Here is a 19,445-nt window from a genome sequence, read left to right on the forward strand (position 1 = left end):
AAGACTGAGCCATTAGATAATATTACTCTCATATTGTCTCCAGAAGGAAGCACTCACACAAACATAAACTGATGGAATATGGTGTAAACGCTCACCGCCCAAGCAGAACATTTGTGTCATTCCTTGCCACACAAGACTATTATTATTATAGAAGGTTTCTCAGAATGCTCTTGTTTTGTTTCACCACCACGTACGGTAATAACCTAATGGTGTTCCATTCTACATTGTTGATATATGACTCATGGAAGTTGGTGTGTTTATCTTCAACTGTGATCTCACCCAGTAATCTGATACACAGTATCTGATTACAGCCTCTGCACTGCTGCCCACATCTCGGTTCGCATTTTGTCAGCAACTCAAAAGGTAAAACAGGAATTTACATCTTAAATACAACAAAACAAAACGATAGAAAGAAAAGGAATACGTTATGGGGTATATGAGGTTAAGGGAAGAGTAGCATGAGGAGATACTGAGCAGTAAACTGCATGAATGGAAAAAGTGATGGGTCGAGAACGCCCAGTATCTTAATTGGAGAATAACCCTTAAAGTATATAACTAGCTACATGCATCTAATGGCCTGCTCAAAGTCAGAGTACTGGATCTTAATCACATGGTGGATGCTTTTGCACAGTAACTGAGGAGAAAGAAACACTCAGCTCCTTTGGTTACTGTGAGTTTGTGGTTGTTTTATTGAGAAGAGCAACATTTCTCAGGTACCCAGTCAGTGAGTCTCTTTTCTCGTTGTCAAACAGGAATTTCATACAGTCTAGCAGATTATACAAAGAGGTCCCATGTCCTTAATCTGTGCTGCACATTCATTTCACTTTCATTTTAGGCCACTTGCAAAACCTCACTTCATGGTGTTGGAATGTTTACAACTGTGCGCAGGGCTATCGCCTTTATGTGTAGACATATGTACACATCAGGTGTGCTCTGGAAAAGGTCTGAAAACACATTATGCACACCGAAATTTGTTTTTTTATTCATATTATATACATGTTTGATATACGCGGTACACATTTTCATCTCAAAGCCATTAACGATAAAAAAAGATCCCAATATGCAGTACGACCCATTCTTAGCAGCATAACCATAAAACAGATTTGGATATTTATACATACAACAAACTGATGTTAAAAAAGAGACCCAAAAGCATACAGCAATTTTGCATGAGAATTCTTACTGGAGACCCCTTGTAACAGTTATTACTGTTGCTTTATAAATAAAGAGCATTTGAACAGTGGTTTCTGGTTGAGAAGCACTGACGTAAGGCACACAAACATACATTTGTCTCTTTCTCCACACAAATATACAGGCACATACTGACAAAATATCAAACCCAGTTTTGACTGCAATGAAAGCTGCTCACCAACACCGAATGTGAAAAACAAAAACTACACCACCAACTGCAGTGCTCATTTGAGTAAGGCTGACTGCTCTCCCGCAGTGATGACATTGAGAATAAAAAATGTTCCGTTGGACCGCGCCGAAGCCTGCAGCTGAACCGTGGTAGAAAACACCTTCAACCTTTTTCTCATGATGGAGTGAAGGGCATACCTGCACTCACAATCTAAGAGCTGGTGCAGGAATCAAAGTGTCAACATGCTCTGTCACCACCTTTAGGTTACAGTTTGGTCCTGCTAAAGGTTTTTCTTGGAGGGACCACATTTCAGATTGGGATCATTTATTCTGTGCCACATGAGGTACAAGTGAGCTGGAAGGAATCTGTGTACCAGTAGAACCTCTTTATAATAGCAAGGATCGTATCCATCGAGTGTGCTGGAGGGAATGTGCAGTCCTGCCGTCTTCACACCCATATGAGAAGAAGGACTTAGTCCTGCTTTAGCTAGACACATCCCCATGTAAACATCATCAATGGGGAGAATAGTAATGGACTGGGACATATTGTATATGACCAAAGCTGTGTAGCCGGACAGGAGGAAGCCCCCACCACCGCAGTAGGGGGGATATGAGTCTGACTCCTGTACCTGAACTGGGATAAAATACTTGCTCCCTGACATTCTAATGGGCCCCACATTGTAGATCAGATGGCCAGTAAAGAGGTGCTTGCCTCCGTCGTTGTCCTTGAGGCTTTGGAGATACAGGACCATGTTGTTTGTGTTGGCAAAGACGTCATCATCACCATTTAGCAGGAAGCGAGCGTTAGGACAGTTTCTTTCCATCCATTCCAGGAAGAGTATCTGCTTCATGGTGAGGTTGTAGAATCTTTCATTGAAGTCCCATTGGAGGATGTCATTGTACTCTCGCTGCTCCAGCTCAAGTAGTTTGTTGAGTCTCTCTTTCTCAAATCCAGTATCCATCGTTCCAGTGATGAAGATTCTTCGGATCCACACACCATTGTGTAACTTCTCTTTAGCCCAGGTTTTACGCAGCACCTCTCGGCGGTCGTAGTTCACAGGAGAGCTTTTAATGACGAGCAGAAGGAAGACTTCTGCAGATTTATTGACTCCTCCGCATTTGTCAGGAAGGTCCAGCAGCATGGGGAAATGGCGACAGTGTCGATAATGGAGAAAGTTTTTTATATCACCAGAAAGAGAGCTGAAGCCTGTGATGTTGGCAGCAGACGTATTTCTTTGACATTTTGGCCAGGAGTACACATAGGAGTTCTTTGTGGAGGGTTGCCTTACTTGAATGTTCTCCTCTTTCACATCTATGTTGAGGTGGATGTTTTTGTGGTCAATAAAATCTTTGCAGAGATGGAGGACCAGTAGACCAAGAGCTCCCACCAGCAACAAAGTTCTTGCCCTGATGTTTCTCATCCTTGAAACTGCAATGACAAAACAAAGTTTTCTTATCAGAACATCTCAGTAAGACATAAAACAATGAATAAGCCAAATTAGTTAATAATTGCTGAGGTGAATTAAGGTTAAGGACATCACAGCTGCACTCATTGCAGCACTGTCTACTGTACACTACGTCAATTTAACAGAAATAAATGTGGGGAGCCACAGTTTCATAGATGTGTGCACTACCTGATCAGTTCAAAGTAAACCAGCAGATATACAAACATTAAATATCACGATAAACTAACCCAGAAACTCTCATGAGTTGGTGGACCAAAACAAAACTTAAAGATGATTGAATATCGGACTTACATTTGACAGATAACAACACGTGACCACACAAAGAGACGCATGTTTTTCTATTCCTGCTTAATGTATAAGTTGGCAATGTGTTCACACATTATTCACAATGCAGTGGCGGGCCGTGCATTTTATACCTGGGCATTCACTGCTGTCCTGCAGCTGAAATACCACCTTATAACCACATGATGGCGCCACAGCTATTATTGGTTTTTAAGGCTGTAACTGTGTACATCTTCGTATTAAACCAGGTACGAGACTTACAATACATTTGAATAATACTGGATCATTTGGATAATGTAGAAGCTTAAATTCAGGAAAATATAATGTTTTCTGCAGTCATAGGACAGTGGTTCTCAGCTGGTCCGCCTGTGGGACCCACCATCATTCCTTAATGACAAGCTGCGACCCACAGAGATCATCTTATGATTTTACTATCACAACTCGAACATTGAACGTATTGCTCTGCAGTGTCTTTACTCGTCTCAGTCCCCTGTGTCATGGCGTGTGGTACATCTCACTCGGGTCAGAATGCCCATATTTGAGTGGCTGCGCTGCATCACGTGATGTGATTCACTACCCGACTAAGCCTCTGCTGTTCAGTTTCGTGTCACGTGCTCGCCCACTGACCAATCACAGCACACTCTGCACCTCGCGGCAGAGCTGCACATGGACACTGAGCTGCAGGTAATGCTGACGTAGCTATAGGCCGGCTAGCAAGTGCTGACACATCAAAGAATACGCCCAACATGTCAAACTAAAGATCTGATTGGTTGAAGAATATGATAATCAACAATATCGTCCCCATTCACTTAAACTGGACATGGATGCACGTGTGAGTCTGCAGGCCTCTGGCCTCTCTTCTTACCTAGAGACACAGAGGTGAAATCTGATTGGATAAAAGCTCTACTTAAAACAAGCTGCACTGGAAGCAGAACAACTGAGGAAGACAGTAGCTGTGCAATGAGAAAATAAGATAATGGGAAAAATATTTTAATAAATTATAATACATGTAGTGTATTTAAGAAAAATTATTGAATTATAAAATAGATATAGCTTTGTGATTCTGTTTAGGCCAGCAGAGAAGGCCTTGCAGGCCCTGACGGCCCACCACTGTCACAATGTGATAAAATGATGTAGCATCAAAGCAGTTTAAGTACACCTTGAACGATATGAAATAGCTTTTCATATAGTCTAATAAAGGTTTCCTCTCAGCACTGGTTTGCTTTATTGTTCACATTGTTTCAACAAATCTTAACATTTGCTGTCAAATGAATTCACAAGCTTTGCTGTCAACAAATGAATCAAGTTCCTGTCTATGAAGGGTGTGAAGAAAAACAAAATGAATGTTAGGAAAGTTTAAGGTTTCACTTTCTTAATCATCAGAATTAGAATGCCAGAACCTGGACTGTATTAGTCATCAACTAAATTTGGCTGTATGTCCCTTTGTCCTCTAATAATCATGGGTCCATAAGTGTTGAACAACTACATTGTAACTGTGTGTAACCGGTTGTATATGGACCCAAATGCAACACACAAGATTCCAGGGATCTTTGGCTTTTATTACAAACTTGGTAGAGTTTAAACAGGGTCAGTGTGGTGGGGTGGTGGGTTTACCGGTAGTCAGGCAAGGCAGGTAAAACAGGGCAGGCAAGGTCGGTAACAGAACAGAATTTATACCATCTTTATCCCTTTAAGGGGGAAATTTGTCTCTGCATTTGACCCATCCCTGTATATAGGGAGCAGTGGGCTGCCAATGACAGGCACCCGAGGAGCCGGGGGTTCAGTGTACTGCTCAGGTACACTTCGACACCTGACGCGTCCCAGTCGGGGATCGAACCGTAGACCTTACGGTTCCCAGACGACCCTCTTAACCCAGTGCACCACGGTCGCCCCCACAAGAAAGCACCAGTTTAAGTTAGCACACATTGGTCTTTCCTAAGCCAATATCGTGCAAGTTAACATTGTACTTCCTGCTCATTCTGCAGATGAGTGAAGCATTATTTCAACTGACAAATAATTTAGTGGAGATGCACAGAGTCGGAAGGCGGTTTTAAATATCCAAAAGATTTGTTTCTGAGTCAGAGTCAAGAAATATATAGACTGTAGAGTTTTACTTCATTTTACAGCTACAATATGAATATGTTGCTTGACCTGTCTGTCTTAAAAATGATGCATAACAAGAGACCTTTCTGTTCCAAAAACATAAGAGTTGGATCTGAAATGAAAACATTTTTAGTGTTTGAACTTTGTCTTAAAATATGAGGTGGGTGAATGCCTATAAATTAAAGCATCCATGTATTTCCTCTTACTGCTTGAATAACAAGCAGAGGCCAACATGAGCGAGCAGACTGAGCGTCAGAGCAGACATGAGGTGGCTTGGCATCTGCCTGCAGAATCCTCACATGCTGCACTATTACAGTACAGAGGGTGGAAACAAACCAAATGCTCTCATGTCTCCTAAATTGGGTGGAATATGTTACATACATGATGATGTCAGGTATTTGATCATCAGAACAAACTCAATACTCATTCAGCGAAGCGTGAAAAAAGGGAAAGGCCTAACCAAATATGACATTCACTGTCAAATGTCAAATCACACACCCAGAGTTAACATTCACTCCTCCCTGTAACTAAACAAGAGGAGATTCTGCAGAAAAACACACAACTGACATCTACCACATCTAGGTCAATAAGAGAGCTGGGAGTGCCTCAAGTGTGTACTGTACTATTGTATACTACAATGTTAATTGGTGGGTTATTTTCTTCATCAAATCGATAAAGCATCTGTTATGTCTATATTACAGTACTAGTATAATAGACTACAAAACCATACAGTTTTTTTTGTTACCACTATCACATTTCCTGCCATACCACAGCTCATTTCCTGTGCTATGAGGTGTTTCCTTCCCTCTTATTTCGTCATACAACTTTGTTTCTAAATGAACACATGCAAAATGAAGGCAAGTGTTATCTGGCTTCTTGGTAAGTTGGCATAAAATATCTATGGTGAAATTGATTAGAGGGACGAATGTCAGAAATAGACTCTCTGACACTGACCGAAAGACTTGGACTTCAAATGAGCTCCCTCTTGACCAGCTGCAACATCATTATGCTGCTTACAGGTTAATGCCTCAGTAATAATACTAATCCAATAATATAACAAATAATAGCACAGCCAACACTGATCGGGCCAATTCAGCTTCATGATGATTGATCATTTAAGGACATTTTTTCAACAAATATTTTTTGAAAAATGTTTTTAAAGTACAGTTTTAGTCCTGGAAAAAGACTTCACGCTCATTTGTTCTTCCTCTAGTTATAGTTGTAGCTGTAGTCCTCACAGGATTTATAAAATCATGACAGGTAATGACACTGTAATCTGTTGTACAGCTCTTATCACCCACACAAGAAAGTGGAAACAAAAACAGTCATTTAAAACAGATTTATTCTGCAGTACTTTTTTTTCTCTCCTATTAATCATTTAAGAAACCCTCAGATGTACCTTTGGAAGGGCCCGGCCCCTAGTTTAGTAAGCGGGATTTGCTTTTATTGTAATTAGGTATTTTTCCATGTATTTGTGCTTTGCCGTAAGTAGCTAAAGACAATGATCGTTTCCATAAACCCCAGTTTTTTGAATAACCACACAAATATATAATGGAATAATAATATTCATCGTCGGGTGTATGGGCAGAATCATTCGGCCAGCATAAAACATTGTCCTGGCAAACTTTTATGAGGATAACGCACATTGTCAGGAAGTCGTATTTTGAAGGATCATGTGACTTTTGTTTAACTCACATAACGGATATTCACAATGACGACATATAGACCAGTCTCTGCAAGATATAACCGTGAATAAAATATAAAATATAAACTTTGATTAAAACAAGACTGATTTAAAATACTTTTTTTCTGTCAGAGGCGTTGTTTTTCCGACCCGAGCGTTGATCTGAAATGGGCTTGTAGCCAATCAATGCGGCCAATCACAATTCAATGTAATAAAAATGTATCGACCAAAGCTTGGCTAAAATAAAGATGTTACTGTTAGACTATCATAAATATGTCCCGTTACTTTAAAACGGAAACTCCCCGGAGAAGTGTGTAACGTTATAACGTGTTATCTACAGTAAAGTGTACAAACAGCATTCGACCTAACGTTATATGACGTTGTTCGTATAATGAACTAAGAGTAGGCTGCTTACCGTTAAAGGCGATACTTCCTCTCGTGTCTCTGTAGCTCCAGTGATGATCAGTCCAGTGCGCAGCGCATGTCGCCGCTGTCGGCATGTTGGGCGGTGCCAGTTTCTCGCCAGTCGATCCGCGGGAGAGCGTCATCTATCGATCCATCCGTCTGTCTATCGATCCATCCGTCTGTCTATCGATCCATCCGTCTGTCTATCGATCCATCCGTCTGTCTCTTTAGGTGGGCGTATGCCCATATTTACTGATATCACAGCCTACTTCTGTGCTTTTATTCAAGCAGTATTTGTACACTGTGATTACTGGGATTACTTTTACTCAGTTATTTTTTAACAGTTGCTAACAAGCATTTACTTATACATAAGGTACTTAAGGTACATAAGGTACATAAGGTAGACTACTTTGTCTAAACTCTTATCACAGCAACATCACACAATTAGCCAAATAATTCATTTCCTGCTCCTGTGGTAAATGGTGAATGAGTCATCTTTACTTTGTAGAGTAGAAAAAATAGTCACATAATTGCTGCGGTAAAAACAAGATGTTAGCAAGATGAAATTGCTGCCAGTGATCAATGTGGTGGAAAATAATCTTTTTAACCTCCCGGTGAGAAATAACCGTGATGAGAAAACTTTTAAAACACATTTATTGAACAGACACTAATAATAATTCAGCTGAATGGATAGAGTATGCACATTATCTCGTCTCCCCCCCCCCCCCCCCCTGCAGATGTCCTCCTTCTCCTCTGTCTGCCGATGCCTCCACCAAGGCCAGGTTCCCAGCCGTGATAGTGTATTTTCGTGGGAAGAGGGTTCGGTGGTGAGATCAGGATGACACTGCAGCAAGCCAGAAATGCTAAAATAACTTTGATATGAGAACATTTATGATTAGGTTTTAAATGAGTCTTGTTGGCCTCGTCTGCATATATGCAGGTTTAAGCGATACAAGTTATAACTAAAAGAACCATATGATACATTTCCACAACAATCAACAAAACATCCAAGATACAAGGCCTTTGGTCCCAAGTGTGTGTAAATAAAAGTAAAAAGTACAGTAAAAATGACTCACCGCAGTGATCTGAAGTTCTGCTCATAAAGAGTGAGGCCATGTGTATTATTGCCCAATAAATAAATAATAAATAAATAAAGCCACATTCCATTCGCTGATCATTACCTACAACTTCGCAGCAGAACCACACTTGAAAGAAAGACATGAGGCAGCTGTGGTTTTGTTCCTGTAAGCAGCATTGCTACATGCCAAGTGAGAAAAAGAGGAGGCGCAGAAGAAAGCAACAACAACTGAGGCTTAACTTTCTTTGGACTGTATTTCACTGTAATGAAATATAGATACAACTCAAACACTACGATTTAATGTATTTTCATAAACTGCTGAAATGTCAATGTATACATTTACACAGCGCCTCTGAAATATCAAGCATGTTTTGAGGACAGCAGGGCGGCATCAAGGCTCAGAGCCAAATTGTGATAAATGGACGGTCTGGTTTTACTGAGAGGATGATCTAGGTCTGGAACAATTTGTGTGGTGGGCACATGAAGCTGCTTGAGACAATGCACTGTATTTGATTGGAACTATTGTCAAAAAGAGTTGAGATCCCAGGACCAGCCTTAAAAGAGGAATACATGGTAGGCCTGTAAATTAGGTTAAAGGGACACAAAGTGTAAAATTAAGAGTTAAAAGATGAAATAGAATAATTATTTTAAAGCAAACATGTATTACATAACAAATGTAAAGTGATTTTAACAAATGTCAACCTGATAATAATAATAGGTGTATCTGAGAGAGTGCAGTTTGTGTGAGTGTTTAAATTGAGGAAGTAAGCAGGGTGAGGGGAATGTGAAATCCTGAAGGGATGTGGAAATATTGGCCGTTGAGAAGAAAAGAAAGAACAAGGAAAAAAAGTTAGAAATGTGTGTGAGTGAGAAAAGAGGAAGTGAGCTGGGTTCAGGCCCGAAAGAATGTGGAAATAACTGCTGCAGAGAGAGAAGAAGAGGAAATCTAATAATTATTTTAAAAGCAAGCGTGTGCTGAATATCGATATCTCTCTGCATTGAGATTGCCTCCAATGAAGACAAGCCTCATTTTTCCAGTGATGGAGATGCCGCCCCACACCATCACACTGCCTCCACCAAAAGGTGTTACTCTATCGGTGCAGCAATCAGCATAGCGTTCTCCCCGTCTACTCCACACTTTGACCCTACGATCCAACTTCCTTCGGCAGAATCTGGACTCATCGCTGAACATAACGTTCCTCCACATGTTCAGGTTCCAGTGCAGGTGTTGCCGACACCGGCAGAGAAGATTTGGCAAATTTTTCATGGGCGCAACCCACATACTCAGCTGTGCTGCTCATCCCAGAAGTGCATGTTCCTTACAAATGGGGCACCGTTTGAAAGGTAACTAAACAGGCTTTCCAACGGTATAAAACTCATTGCCAAGAAGCATTGTTACAACAGAGAAATAATCTACCAAAACCCCCCCCCCATAAAAGATCATTTTAAGTTTCACTCAGCGTGGAAAGTTGCATCTGTCTCTGCTATTGTCTTCCTCCGAGTAATGAAAACACATTCTGTGTTGGAGGCGCCTCTTTAGCCGAAAGCGTCGCTCCACTGACTTAATGTTGTACTCCTGCTTTTAGCTTGGCGTAGTAATCAGAGAACTTGTTAAAAAGGAAAGAGATCGGCCACAATGCGGCCCACAATAGTTACAGGTACCACATCCCCGTAGCCCACACTGGAGATGCTGACCTAAAAGAGAAAAGTGAACAGTCTCATGTTATTCAGTTTTAATTAACATTTTCTTGAATAATATGATTCTTCATAATAATTAGAACAATAAGCTAAAAGAGAATTTAATTGGTTGAAGGTAATACAGGACCCTGTTGGCACAACAGAGGCTCCGCAAACTGAGGAGAACATTTCTCATCTCTATATAGTCGACACAGCAGGATTTACCAGTAATCAGGGCCTGACGATTCATAAAAGCAAGTGGATTCGACCTTTTTAAAGTTAAAACATGTATTTTCTGTGGAAGAGCTTCTTTTCAACCAAATAACTTCTGCAGCTAGTATGATATATAAGAGCTTGTAACCAGTGAAACAAACTGCTGTGATGTCATATTGGAAAAGAAATATTACAGTGGATTAAAGTCTCCCAGCTATACTCACTGCAGCCCACCACCAGGCATATGGAATACTGCTGATGGGAGATCCCTCGGTTTCCCTCTCGGCTGAATGGAGGAGAGCAGAGAAAGTGAAGATTCCCATGGCAATGAAGAGAAAAATGCAAGAGGCCTGCTGGTAACCCTGCCGCAGGGTGAACCCAAACGCTCTCATTCCAGTGGAGTGTCGAGCCAGCTTCAAGATCCGAAAGATTCGGCGCAGCTTGAGGACGTGGCTGAGCTTGCTGACCTGGGCCATGGCCCTGAGGTCTTCCTGTGCATTCGCGTTATCAGCGTCAGTCAAGACTTCAAAGATGATCTGGATGAAATAAGGTACGACTGCCACCATGTCCACGAAGTTGAGTCCACTCTTCAAAAACAGTCATGTCAGGAGTGGTGACAAGGCGAATTAAATATTCAAAGGTGAAGAACACAGTGGTGATGATCTCCACCCATTCCATGTGCATTTTACCGTTGAGTTTATACACTTTAGGTTCCTCAACAGTGTTGAGACTCATTGCGACGATGGAGAAGAGCACAAAAGAAAGCTTTTGCCACAGTTGAGGAGTACGGATTCTCCACAAGGTCCGACAGAGTCTTGCGCATATTCCCATGTCCTTGAAACACTCTTCGTCATACTTTACCTCTGTCTCTGCCTTCAGCTCCCGCTCCACCTTCAGGTAGTCTTTCACCTCGTCCAGCTTCTCCTCGAACATCATCCAGCAGCAGCGCTGGGTGTCCTTCAAGCTCAGGCCCCAGCATGCAATCTCCTCCTCGAAGTTGACGGGGCACATTTATGTATGACCCACAGCACTCCACTTGCATAGAAATGGCAGATGTGGTGAAAGAAGGCAGGGTCACGGTCAAAGAAGAACTCGTTTTTAAGTACAGAATAATTGTCGCACAGCGTGAGGAGTTTTGCTGTGTCCCTGCAGAGGGCCAATGAACCTATCCGGGTGTTAGGATAGTTAACGGCACACTGTTTGGGGATGTGAAACACTTTTCCTCCAATGTTAACACTGATGCTCTGTTGTTCTTTGGGTCTCTCCTCTGCTTTGACGTCTGGACTGTCCAGATTCTCCAGAGATGTCCATGCTTTAACTCTTTTCTCCTGAGAAAGGGGAAATGTTTTGTTGTCCTTTGCACCGTTTGATAGACAGTTGATAGTCGAGCGGCGGTTTTGAAAACATCTCTGCAGTTTAGCCTTCTCTGAAGTCATGACGGTCATTCAAGGCAGGAAGCCAAAGACGCAGAAAAAATATGGGGGAAAAAAAGCAGAACAGGAAACACTCCAAGAATGTGATTACAGCAACATTTTGGCATCAGAAAGACGGTGCTTGGTCCTGCGAGAACCGAGATACCAGTAAATAGAAGTTCTTCCCGTTTATTCTGGCTCAGTTGTGGCTGAGATTGTAGTCCAGAGAGCCAGGAGGAGATTCCCCTCTCCGACTGTTACTGTGCAGACAACATAATGTGCATTTGATTCATCAGACAAGGAGATCAGGGATGAGCAAAGGATTTCATCCGTTTAATCTCACTGGTGACCTTCCAAGTCTGCTTCAGAAGTCGTAAATGTAGGGGGAGGCGGGTTTAGGAAACAAAGTTGATTGAAGGATTTTGAAGTGACGAGACCAAGGGCTAACTGAGGCTGTATGTTGAGATGATGTTTTCTTCTTATTGCTCTTTTTAAATGACATTCCTGTCTTTGTTCATTTCCTCATACTACTCTCATAGGTGTTAAATAGTGCTAATTAATTATTCTAAAGGAATACTTTTAGTCTTGTTTAAGGTGAAGCATGAATTGCTCACTCTAAAGTGTCAAATATCAAATATATGAATATAAATATAAGACGACTAATGATTGAAATGCTCAAACATGATTATCATAAAACATCTGCGTCATTCACACCAGCTGTAATCAACCTGCAGTGTGTTAAATACGACCACGGTGATGCCTAAAACAGCTCTGATCGAACTCTGTAGGACAGCTTTTCCTCCATCCGTGAGCCTGGCAAACATCACACCAAAACGAGTTGGGCGACATGGAAGAATGCAGAACTCGAAACCATACTGCCAAACCCTGAACACTGAGGAGCAGTTCAACAACAGAGAACAAGCAGAGATTAAGTCTAGTCAGCGCAAACCCGACACACTTGAGCTGACAGTGTATCAGGCCATGACAGGCAGACGAGGAGGAAGAGGCAGAGGAGGTTTGGCAGTCACTCAACTTATATCTGATCAACACACACACACACCATGGTTTCAAATGTTCTATCTGTCAACACGGCTGAGCTGTCCAAGGTGACCTTTATTGAAGGGTGGTGTAGCAGCGGACACAATCTGAACTAATATTTAAACTACTAAAGATCAGTTCATGGTTGGACACACTCTGAGCAGATAAGACGCTGAATGGTTACGGCTGAGACCACAATGTTTTATGACCCCATCTTCCTGTTCTTTTTTACGATCTTGACATTCCTGAGGACATAGAGAGCATCAAATTGAAATGAACAACTTAAAGAATCCTTTACTCTAGGCATAGTCGTAAGTCCCTGTATTTTTTATTTATATATATATATATATATATTTATATTTATATTTATATATATATATATATATATACACACACACACACACATACACACACACACACACACACACATTGTTTGATTCATTTAATCTTTAATTGATCAGGTTTTATTCAATGATTCTTATCAAACTATCTGGTATCGTTTTGCAGCTGAGATAGCACCGAGTTAAAATAAGGAAGATTTAAAACAAACCTGTAAGTAACTAGTAATTCTGTAAAGTAAGGTTAAATGAAATAATCAAGGAGTAAAACAGCAAACCCTTTCTCAAGAAGATTAAGCGAGGACTTTGGACAAGTTTCTAATCCACAAAACATTCTGTCTCCAGACAATCCATTTTTCCGTCGTCGACTTGGCCAATGCATTTTTCTCCATGCCTGTGCACAAACACGTTCAGTTTTGGTTTGCCTTCTTATTTAAAGGAAGAGGCTCTACCTGGACCCGGTGTCCCCAGAGATATATTCAGAAAACCCTGGTGTGTTTAGCAGAGCCTTGAGAGACAACCTGGCTGATTAACACTGACCAAATGGTTCTGCCTTGTTACAATATGTTGATGACATCATAATTTGCAGCCCCACAGAAAAAAAAGCATGCAAATTAGATACAGTTGTCCAAATTGCAATTTGCTTTCTCTAAAGTTTCATATCTGGGACATGTGATCACAGCAGAGGGCAAAACCCTCTCTCCCAAGAGGATACAGGCCATTCAAACTGTGCATAAACCACAAACTAAGAAACAAATGAGGAGCTTTTTAGGAATGAGTCATAGTATAGACAGTGGATCCCAAACTACTCAGAAAGAGAGGCACCCCTCTCTTGCATGATTCATGGGAAACATCTTTCTGCGCATAACAAGCTGACCTGGAGTGACTCCTCGACTGCTGCCTTTAATGACTTCAAGAGTGCATTCCGACACTTGGACTCCCTACACGTGACACACAGTTTAGGCAAGGCAAGGCAAGGCAAGTTTATTTGTATAGCACATTTCAACAACAAGGGAATTCAAAGTGCTTCACATAAAACCATTAAAAGCATCAAAACATAAAGCAAAAGAAAAGGAGATTTAAAAACAATTAAAGAAACGGTGTAAGAAATAAAATTCAGTAGTAAAAAGTGAAGAAGTAGTAAGAAGTTTAAGCAATACTTCATAAGAAGTTTAAGCAATACGTCGACCAAAAATACATCAGTTGCGGGATTATGTAATGCTATTAATTCAGCATGAAACAATTCAATGTTTTTGCCCAAGATGTATTGTAATGTATTGTTAGCAGCAGCCAAACGTCGCATGGAGCAGGCATCACAAAACGAGGAGTAAGAACTGCGTCCCCTTTGACCTAAATAGCCTGCCAAGCTACCAACGAGCACATCTGAGACGGAGACGTAGCCAATCACAACTTTGTGTGGCTGGGGAGAGAGGAGGGTAACAACCCGAGTGTCTCAAACTGCAAGGCTGTCATACAGAAATCTGTGTGGTAGGAGGTCAAATGATGTGTGCTTAAGTAACGGCAGTAGACAACCGTGTTACTGATCACCAAGACCATGGCAACCAAAGAACACACAACCAAATGCAAACAGTCATAGCGACAATTCTGTGTAGTACTTATGTTCACTATTACAGCGTGCTCTCACAAAAAACAGCCTTCTTATTTTCACTTGATGAAGGAATCAATTAAATTGACGGTTGATTGTGGATGTTTGTTGTCATAATGTAAATACTCGAATGGTTGAATTTCTTACAAATTGTTTAAGTTGTTTGATTATTGCTTGTTACAAAACTCATCTTAAGTCACTGGCGTGTTGTCTCCTTATACAGTTCAACAGAGATGGAGGTCTGATGTCTGTGTTCCACCTCATCCACAGAGAACTTGCCATGTTGATAACAGTCCCGAGCTTCAACAGGGATTTGCTTACAACTCACAGACACAGTTAATGCCTTAACTTTGTCAAGTAGGTTTATTAGACTTGACTAGCACTATGCCCTGATTGACTCTTTACATAAAATATTGATTATTATTAGATGATTCAGGGTCATATTTATTTGGGTTTACATGTGCTTTGTGTTTATATTATGTAGGGTGGATTTTTAAGAAATCATGTAAACCCCTGGGGGTGCGCGAGCTGCCTCTAGGGGGTGCGCGAGAGGAAAAATGTAATGGTGGTCTAATGGTGTAATAATTAATATTAAATATAATTTTCACAAAATAAAAACATGAATGTAACTGTCTCGTTTGTCGTTCTGGTGTTGACGATGATATGTCCCTTGAGGGTTGCCGTAGCGAAGGCGCAATCCCCGCCTCTGGCCAAAGGAGAAATCAATAATAAAGAGAGTAGCCGTGGGCTGATACAAGATGTCTAATCTCCCGACTCCAGTTATTACTGTATGATAAGTGTACTGATACACGAACCCAAGACGCTCGGTTACATGAATTATAAAAATTCCCTTTGTAAGATTTCAATTTAAAAACGTACAATTTAATAAATAAATGCACTTCAGCTCCTGCCGCCAGACTGTCTTTTACGTACACTAGCTAGCCTAGCTTGTGCAGCTAACAGCTAACTTCATTCATTCAGCAACATTCATGCAAATATGCTAAACTGGCTGAAAATCGGGGAAACTGTCAGGTGGGACATCTGAAGCTATCAGTCATAAAAGAGGAGCGAGAACGAGGAAGGAGGAAGGAGGAAGGAGGAAGGGATTGCACAGACAAATCGGGAGCACATAGGCCCATTGCGGAGTCAAGGTAGAAAAGAGGAAACGAGAGAGAGAGAGAGCATCAGACTGGGAAAAAAAAGGAAATGTGATGAATGATCTGGTCTGGGCTTCACTTGGATTTGCCCAAAGCCACAGTGCGTGGTGTGCAGTGAGGTTCTGGCTAACAGTCTGAAGCTCTTATTTACGTCGCCACCTGAACACCAAGCATGCCAGTGCAAGTCAAAAGCCCCTTACATTGTTTATATCGAAATTGGAGGAGGAACAAAACAGCCCAAAACAACTGCAGTCTCATTCTATGTGTGATTAATTGTAAATTAAATGTGATGCAATCTGCCTCTGAATCTGTGCGTGTGTCCTCGCCATAATGATTGCTCTTTAAAAGTGACGCCTTGTGTCACTGAAAGTTATTGAAACTTTGTTGCAGTGTTTCAGGGCGTTTTCACACCTTCAGTTCGTTTGCTTTGTTCTGATTCAGGGATTAATATGATACAATGTTGCAGTTGCTCCTTTGTTCGGTTTGTGTTCACACTGCAACATTTAACAGCGGACTAAATATTGTAAACAAACGCCACGCGCGAGCAAAACTGTCATTGGTCCGATTTCTATGCGCTAGAAATCGGCTCTGTTGCTTCTTCTTTTTTTAAGATGTGGGGGATTGCGGGTGCGTGAACCCGGTCGGGATGTAGAAGGGGGTGCGCGGCCTAAAAAGTTTTGGAACCGCCGTTTTAGATGAATTAGAGTGAAAACACACTTTATAAACGTGTATTAACACTTCGTAATTCGGCCATCAAACGACGCTACAGTACTCTCCTGCTAATCCATGTGTCCAGCCTCATGACTGATCATCAGATTATAACCTGACCCGGAAAGACCAGATTTAATGGAAAACTGTAAAGTCATATCTCAGAGTGCACACATTAAGACATCCGTACACAGTCAAGAGAGCCAGCAGGTCAAAAGGCGAAGAACCGGTAAAGACGATCCCTCTGACCCGTTTGGGCAGCTGTCAAATGTGCTGACTCAAAGCTGCTTCAATAGAATCAATGTTCCTCTGAGATTTGAGCAACATCACCGTACAACACTTTTTACAACCTACGAACTTTACCTGAAGCTTGAGGATGGAAGCTATAAAACTACACCCTCCATTTCCCGACAGTATTTTTATTATGCAGTCTAGAGTGATGACCACGCTGCTCCCAGAAACAAAGTGTGTGTTCGTCTGCAGAGTCTCCTATACCACAGGAAGAGTACACACAATACAGTTAAATTACTGTGATACTGATTGAACTAGGTAGTTTGGTAATTTTATATATATAAAAATACAAAAAAATATCTCTGCTTGTTCTCTGTTGTTGAACTGCTCCTCAGTGTTCAGGGTTTGGCAGTATGGTTTCGAGTTCTGCATTCTTCCATGTCGCCCAACTCGTTTTGGTGTGATGTTTGCCAGGCTCACGGATGGAGGAAAAGCTGTCCTACAGAGTTCGATCAGAGCTGTTTTAGGCATCACCGTGGTCGTATTTAACACACTGCAGGTTGATTACAGCTGGTGTGAATGACGCAGATGTTTTATGATAATCATGTTTGAGCATTTCAATCATTAGTCGTCTTATATTTATATTCATATATTTGATATTTGACACTTTAGAGTGAGCAATTCATGCTTCACCTTAAACAAGACTAAAAGTATTCCTTTAGAATAATTAATTAGCACTATTTAACACCTATGAGAGTAGTATGAGGAAATGAACAAAGACAGGAATGTCATTTAAAAAGAGCAATAAGAAGAAAACATCATCTCAACATACAGCCTCAGTTAGCCCTTGGTCTCGTCACTTCAAAATCCTTCAATCAACTTTGTTTCCTAAACCCGCCTCCCCCTACATTTACGACTTCTGAAGCAGACTTGGAAGGTCACCAGTGAGATTAAACGGATGAAATCCTTTGCTCATCCCTGATCTCCTTGTCTGATGAATCAAATGCACATTATGTTGTCTGCACAGTAACAGTCGGAGAGGGGAATCTCCTCCTGGCTCTCTGGACTACAATCTCAGCCACAACTGAGCCAGAATAAACGGGAAGAACTTCTATTTACTGGTATCTCGGTTCTCGCAGGACCAAGCACCGTCTTTCTGATGCCAAAATGTTGCTGTAATCACATTCTTGGAGTGTTTCCTGTTCTGCTTTTTTTCCCCCATATTTTTTCTGCGTCTTTGGCTTCCTGCCTTGAATGACCGTCATGACTTCAGAGAAGGCTAAACTGCAGAGATGTTTTCAAAACCGCCGCTCGACTATCAACTGTCTATCAAACGGTGCAAAGGACAACAAAACATTTCCCCTTTCTCAGGAGAAAAGAGTTAAAGCATGGACATCTCTGGAGAATCTGGACAGTCCTGACGTCAAAGCAGAGGAGAGACCCAAAGAACAACAGAGCATCAGTGTTAACATTGGAGGAAAAGTGTTTCACATCCCCAAACAGTGTGCCGTTAACTATCCTAACACCCGGATAGGTTCATTGGCCCTCTGCAGGGACACAGCAAAACTCCTCACGCTGTGCGACGATTATTCTGTACTTAAAAACGAGTTCTTCTTTGACCGTGACCCTGCCTTCTTTCACCACATCTGCCATTTCTATGCAAGTGGAGTGCTGTGGGTCATACATAAATGTGCCCCGTCAACTTCGAGGAGGAGATTGCATGCTGGGGCCTGAGCTTGAAGGACACCCAGCGCTGCTGCTGGATGATGTTCGAGGAGAAGCTGGACGAGGTGAAAGACTACCTGAAGGTGGAGCGGGAGCTGAAGGCAGAGACAGAGGTAAAGTATGACGAAGAGTGTTTCAAGGACATGGGAATATGCGCAAGACTCTGTCGGACCTTGTGGAGAATCCGTACTCCTCAACTGTGGCAAAAGCTTTCTTTTGTGCTCTTCTCCATCGTCGCAATGAGTCTCAACACTGTTGAGGAACCTAAAGTGTATAAACTCAACGGTAAAATGCACATGGAATGGGTGGAGATCATCACCACTGTGTTCTTCACCTTTGAATATTTAATTCGCCTTGTCACCACTCCTGACATGACTGTTTTTGAAGAGTGGACTCAACTTCGTGGACATGGTGGCAGTCGTACCTTATTTCATCCAGATCATCTTTGAAGTCTTGACTGACGCTGATAACGCGAATGCACAGGAAGACCTCAGGGCCATGGCCCAGGTCAGCAAGCTCAGCCACGTCCTCAAGCTGCGCCGAATCTTTCGGATCTTGAAGCTGGCTCGACACTCCACTGGAATGAGAGCGTTTGGGTTCACCCTGCGGCAGGGTTACCAGCAGGCCTCTTGCATTTTTCTCTTCATTGCCATGGGAATCTTCATTTTCTCTGCTCTCCTCCATTCAGCCGAGAGGGAAACCGAGGGATCTCCCATCAGCAGTATTCCATATGCCTGGTGGTGGGCTGCAGTGAGTATAGCTGGGAGACTTTAATCCACTGTAATATTTGTTTTCCAACATGACATCACAGCAGTTTGTTTCACTGGTTACAAGCTCTTATATATCATACTAGCTGCAGAAGTTATTTGGTTGAAAAGAAGCTCTTCCACAGAAAATACATGTTTTAACTTTAAAAAGGTCGAATCCACTTGCTTTTATGAATCGTCAGGCCCTGATTACTGG

General features: G+C 41.7%; 1 protein-coding gene and 2 pseudogenes across 3 annotated transcripts; 1 reads left to right on the top strand and 2 right to left on the bottom strand.

The window, feature by feature from the left end:
* Nucleotides 1-690: 690 nt before the first annotated feature.
* LOC306776182 (N-acetyllactosaminide beta-1,3-N-acetylglucosaminyltransferase 3-like) lies at nt 691-7,424 on the bottom strand. The gene is made up of 2 exons (XM_079266795.1): nt 7,310-7,424; nt 691-2,788 (listed from the first exon to the last, which is right to left on the bottom strand). Exons 1-2 carry the CDS (start codon nt 7,392-7,394, stop codon nt 1,641-1,643), a joined length of 1,233 nt encoding a protein of 410 aa, XP_079122921.1. The 5' UTR covers nt 7,395-7,424; the 3' UTR covers nt 691-1,640.
* A 2,409-nt stretch (nt 7,425-9,833) lies between these two features.
* LOC306776032 (potassium voltage-gated channel subfamily V member 2-like) lies at nt 9,834-11,703 on the bottom strand (annotated as a pseudogene). Its single transcript has 2 exons — nt 10,492-11,703; nt 9,834-10,072 (listed from the first exon to the last, which is right to left on the bottom strand). The product of its transcript is annotated as a potassium voltage-gated channel subfamily V member 2-like (transcript).
* A 6,317-nt stretch (nt 11,704-18,020) lies between these two features.
* On the top strand, nt 18,021-19,256 carry LOC306776034 (potassium voltage-gated channel subfamily V member 2-like; annotated as a pseudogene). Its single transcript has one exon. The product of its transcript is annotated as a potassium voltage-gated channel subfamily V member 2-like (transcript).
* The last annotated feature ends 189 nt before the right edge of the window (nt 19,257-19,445 follow it).

This window comes from Melanostigma gelatinosum, assembly GCF_949748355.1.
Source record: "Melanostigma gelatinosum genome assembly, chromosome: 4".
NCBI classification, from domain to species: Eukaryota; Metazoa; Chordata; class Actinopteri; order Perciformes; family Zoarcidae; genus Melanostigma; species Melanostigma gelatinosum.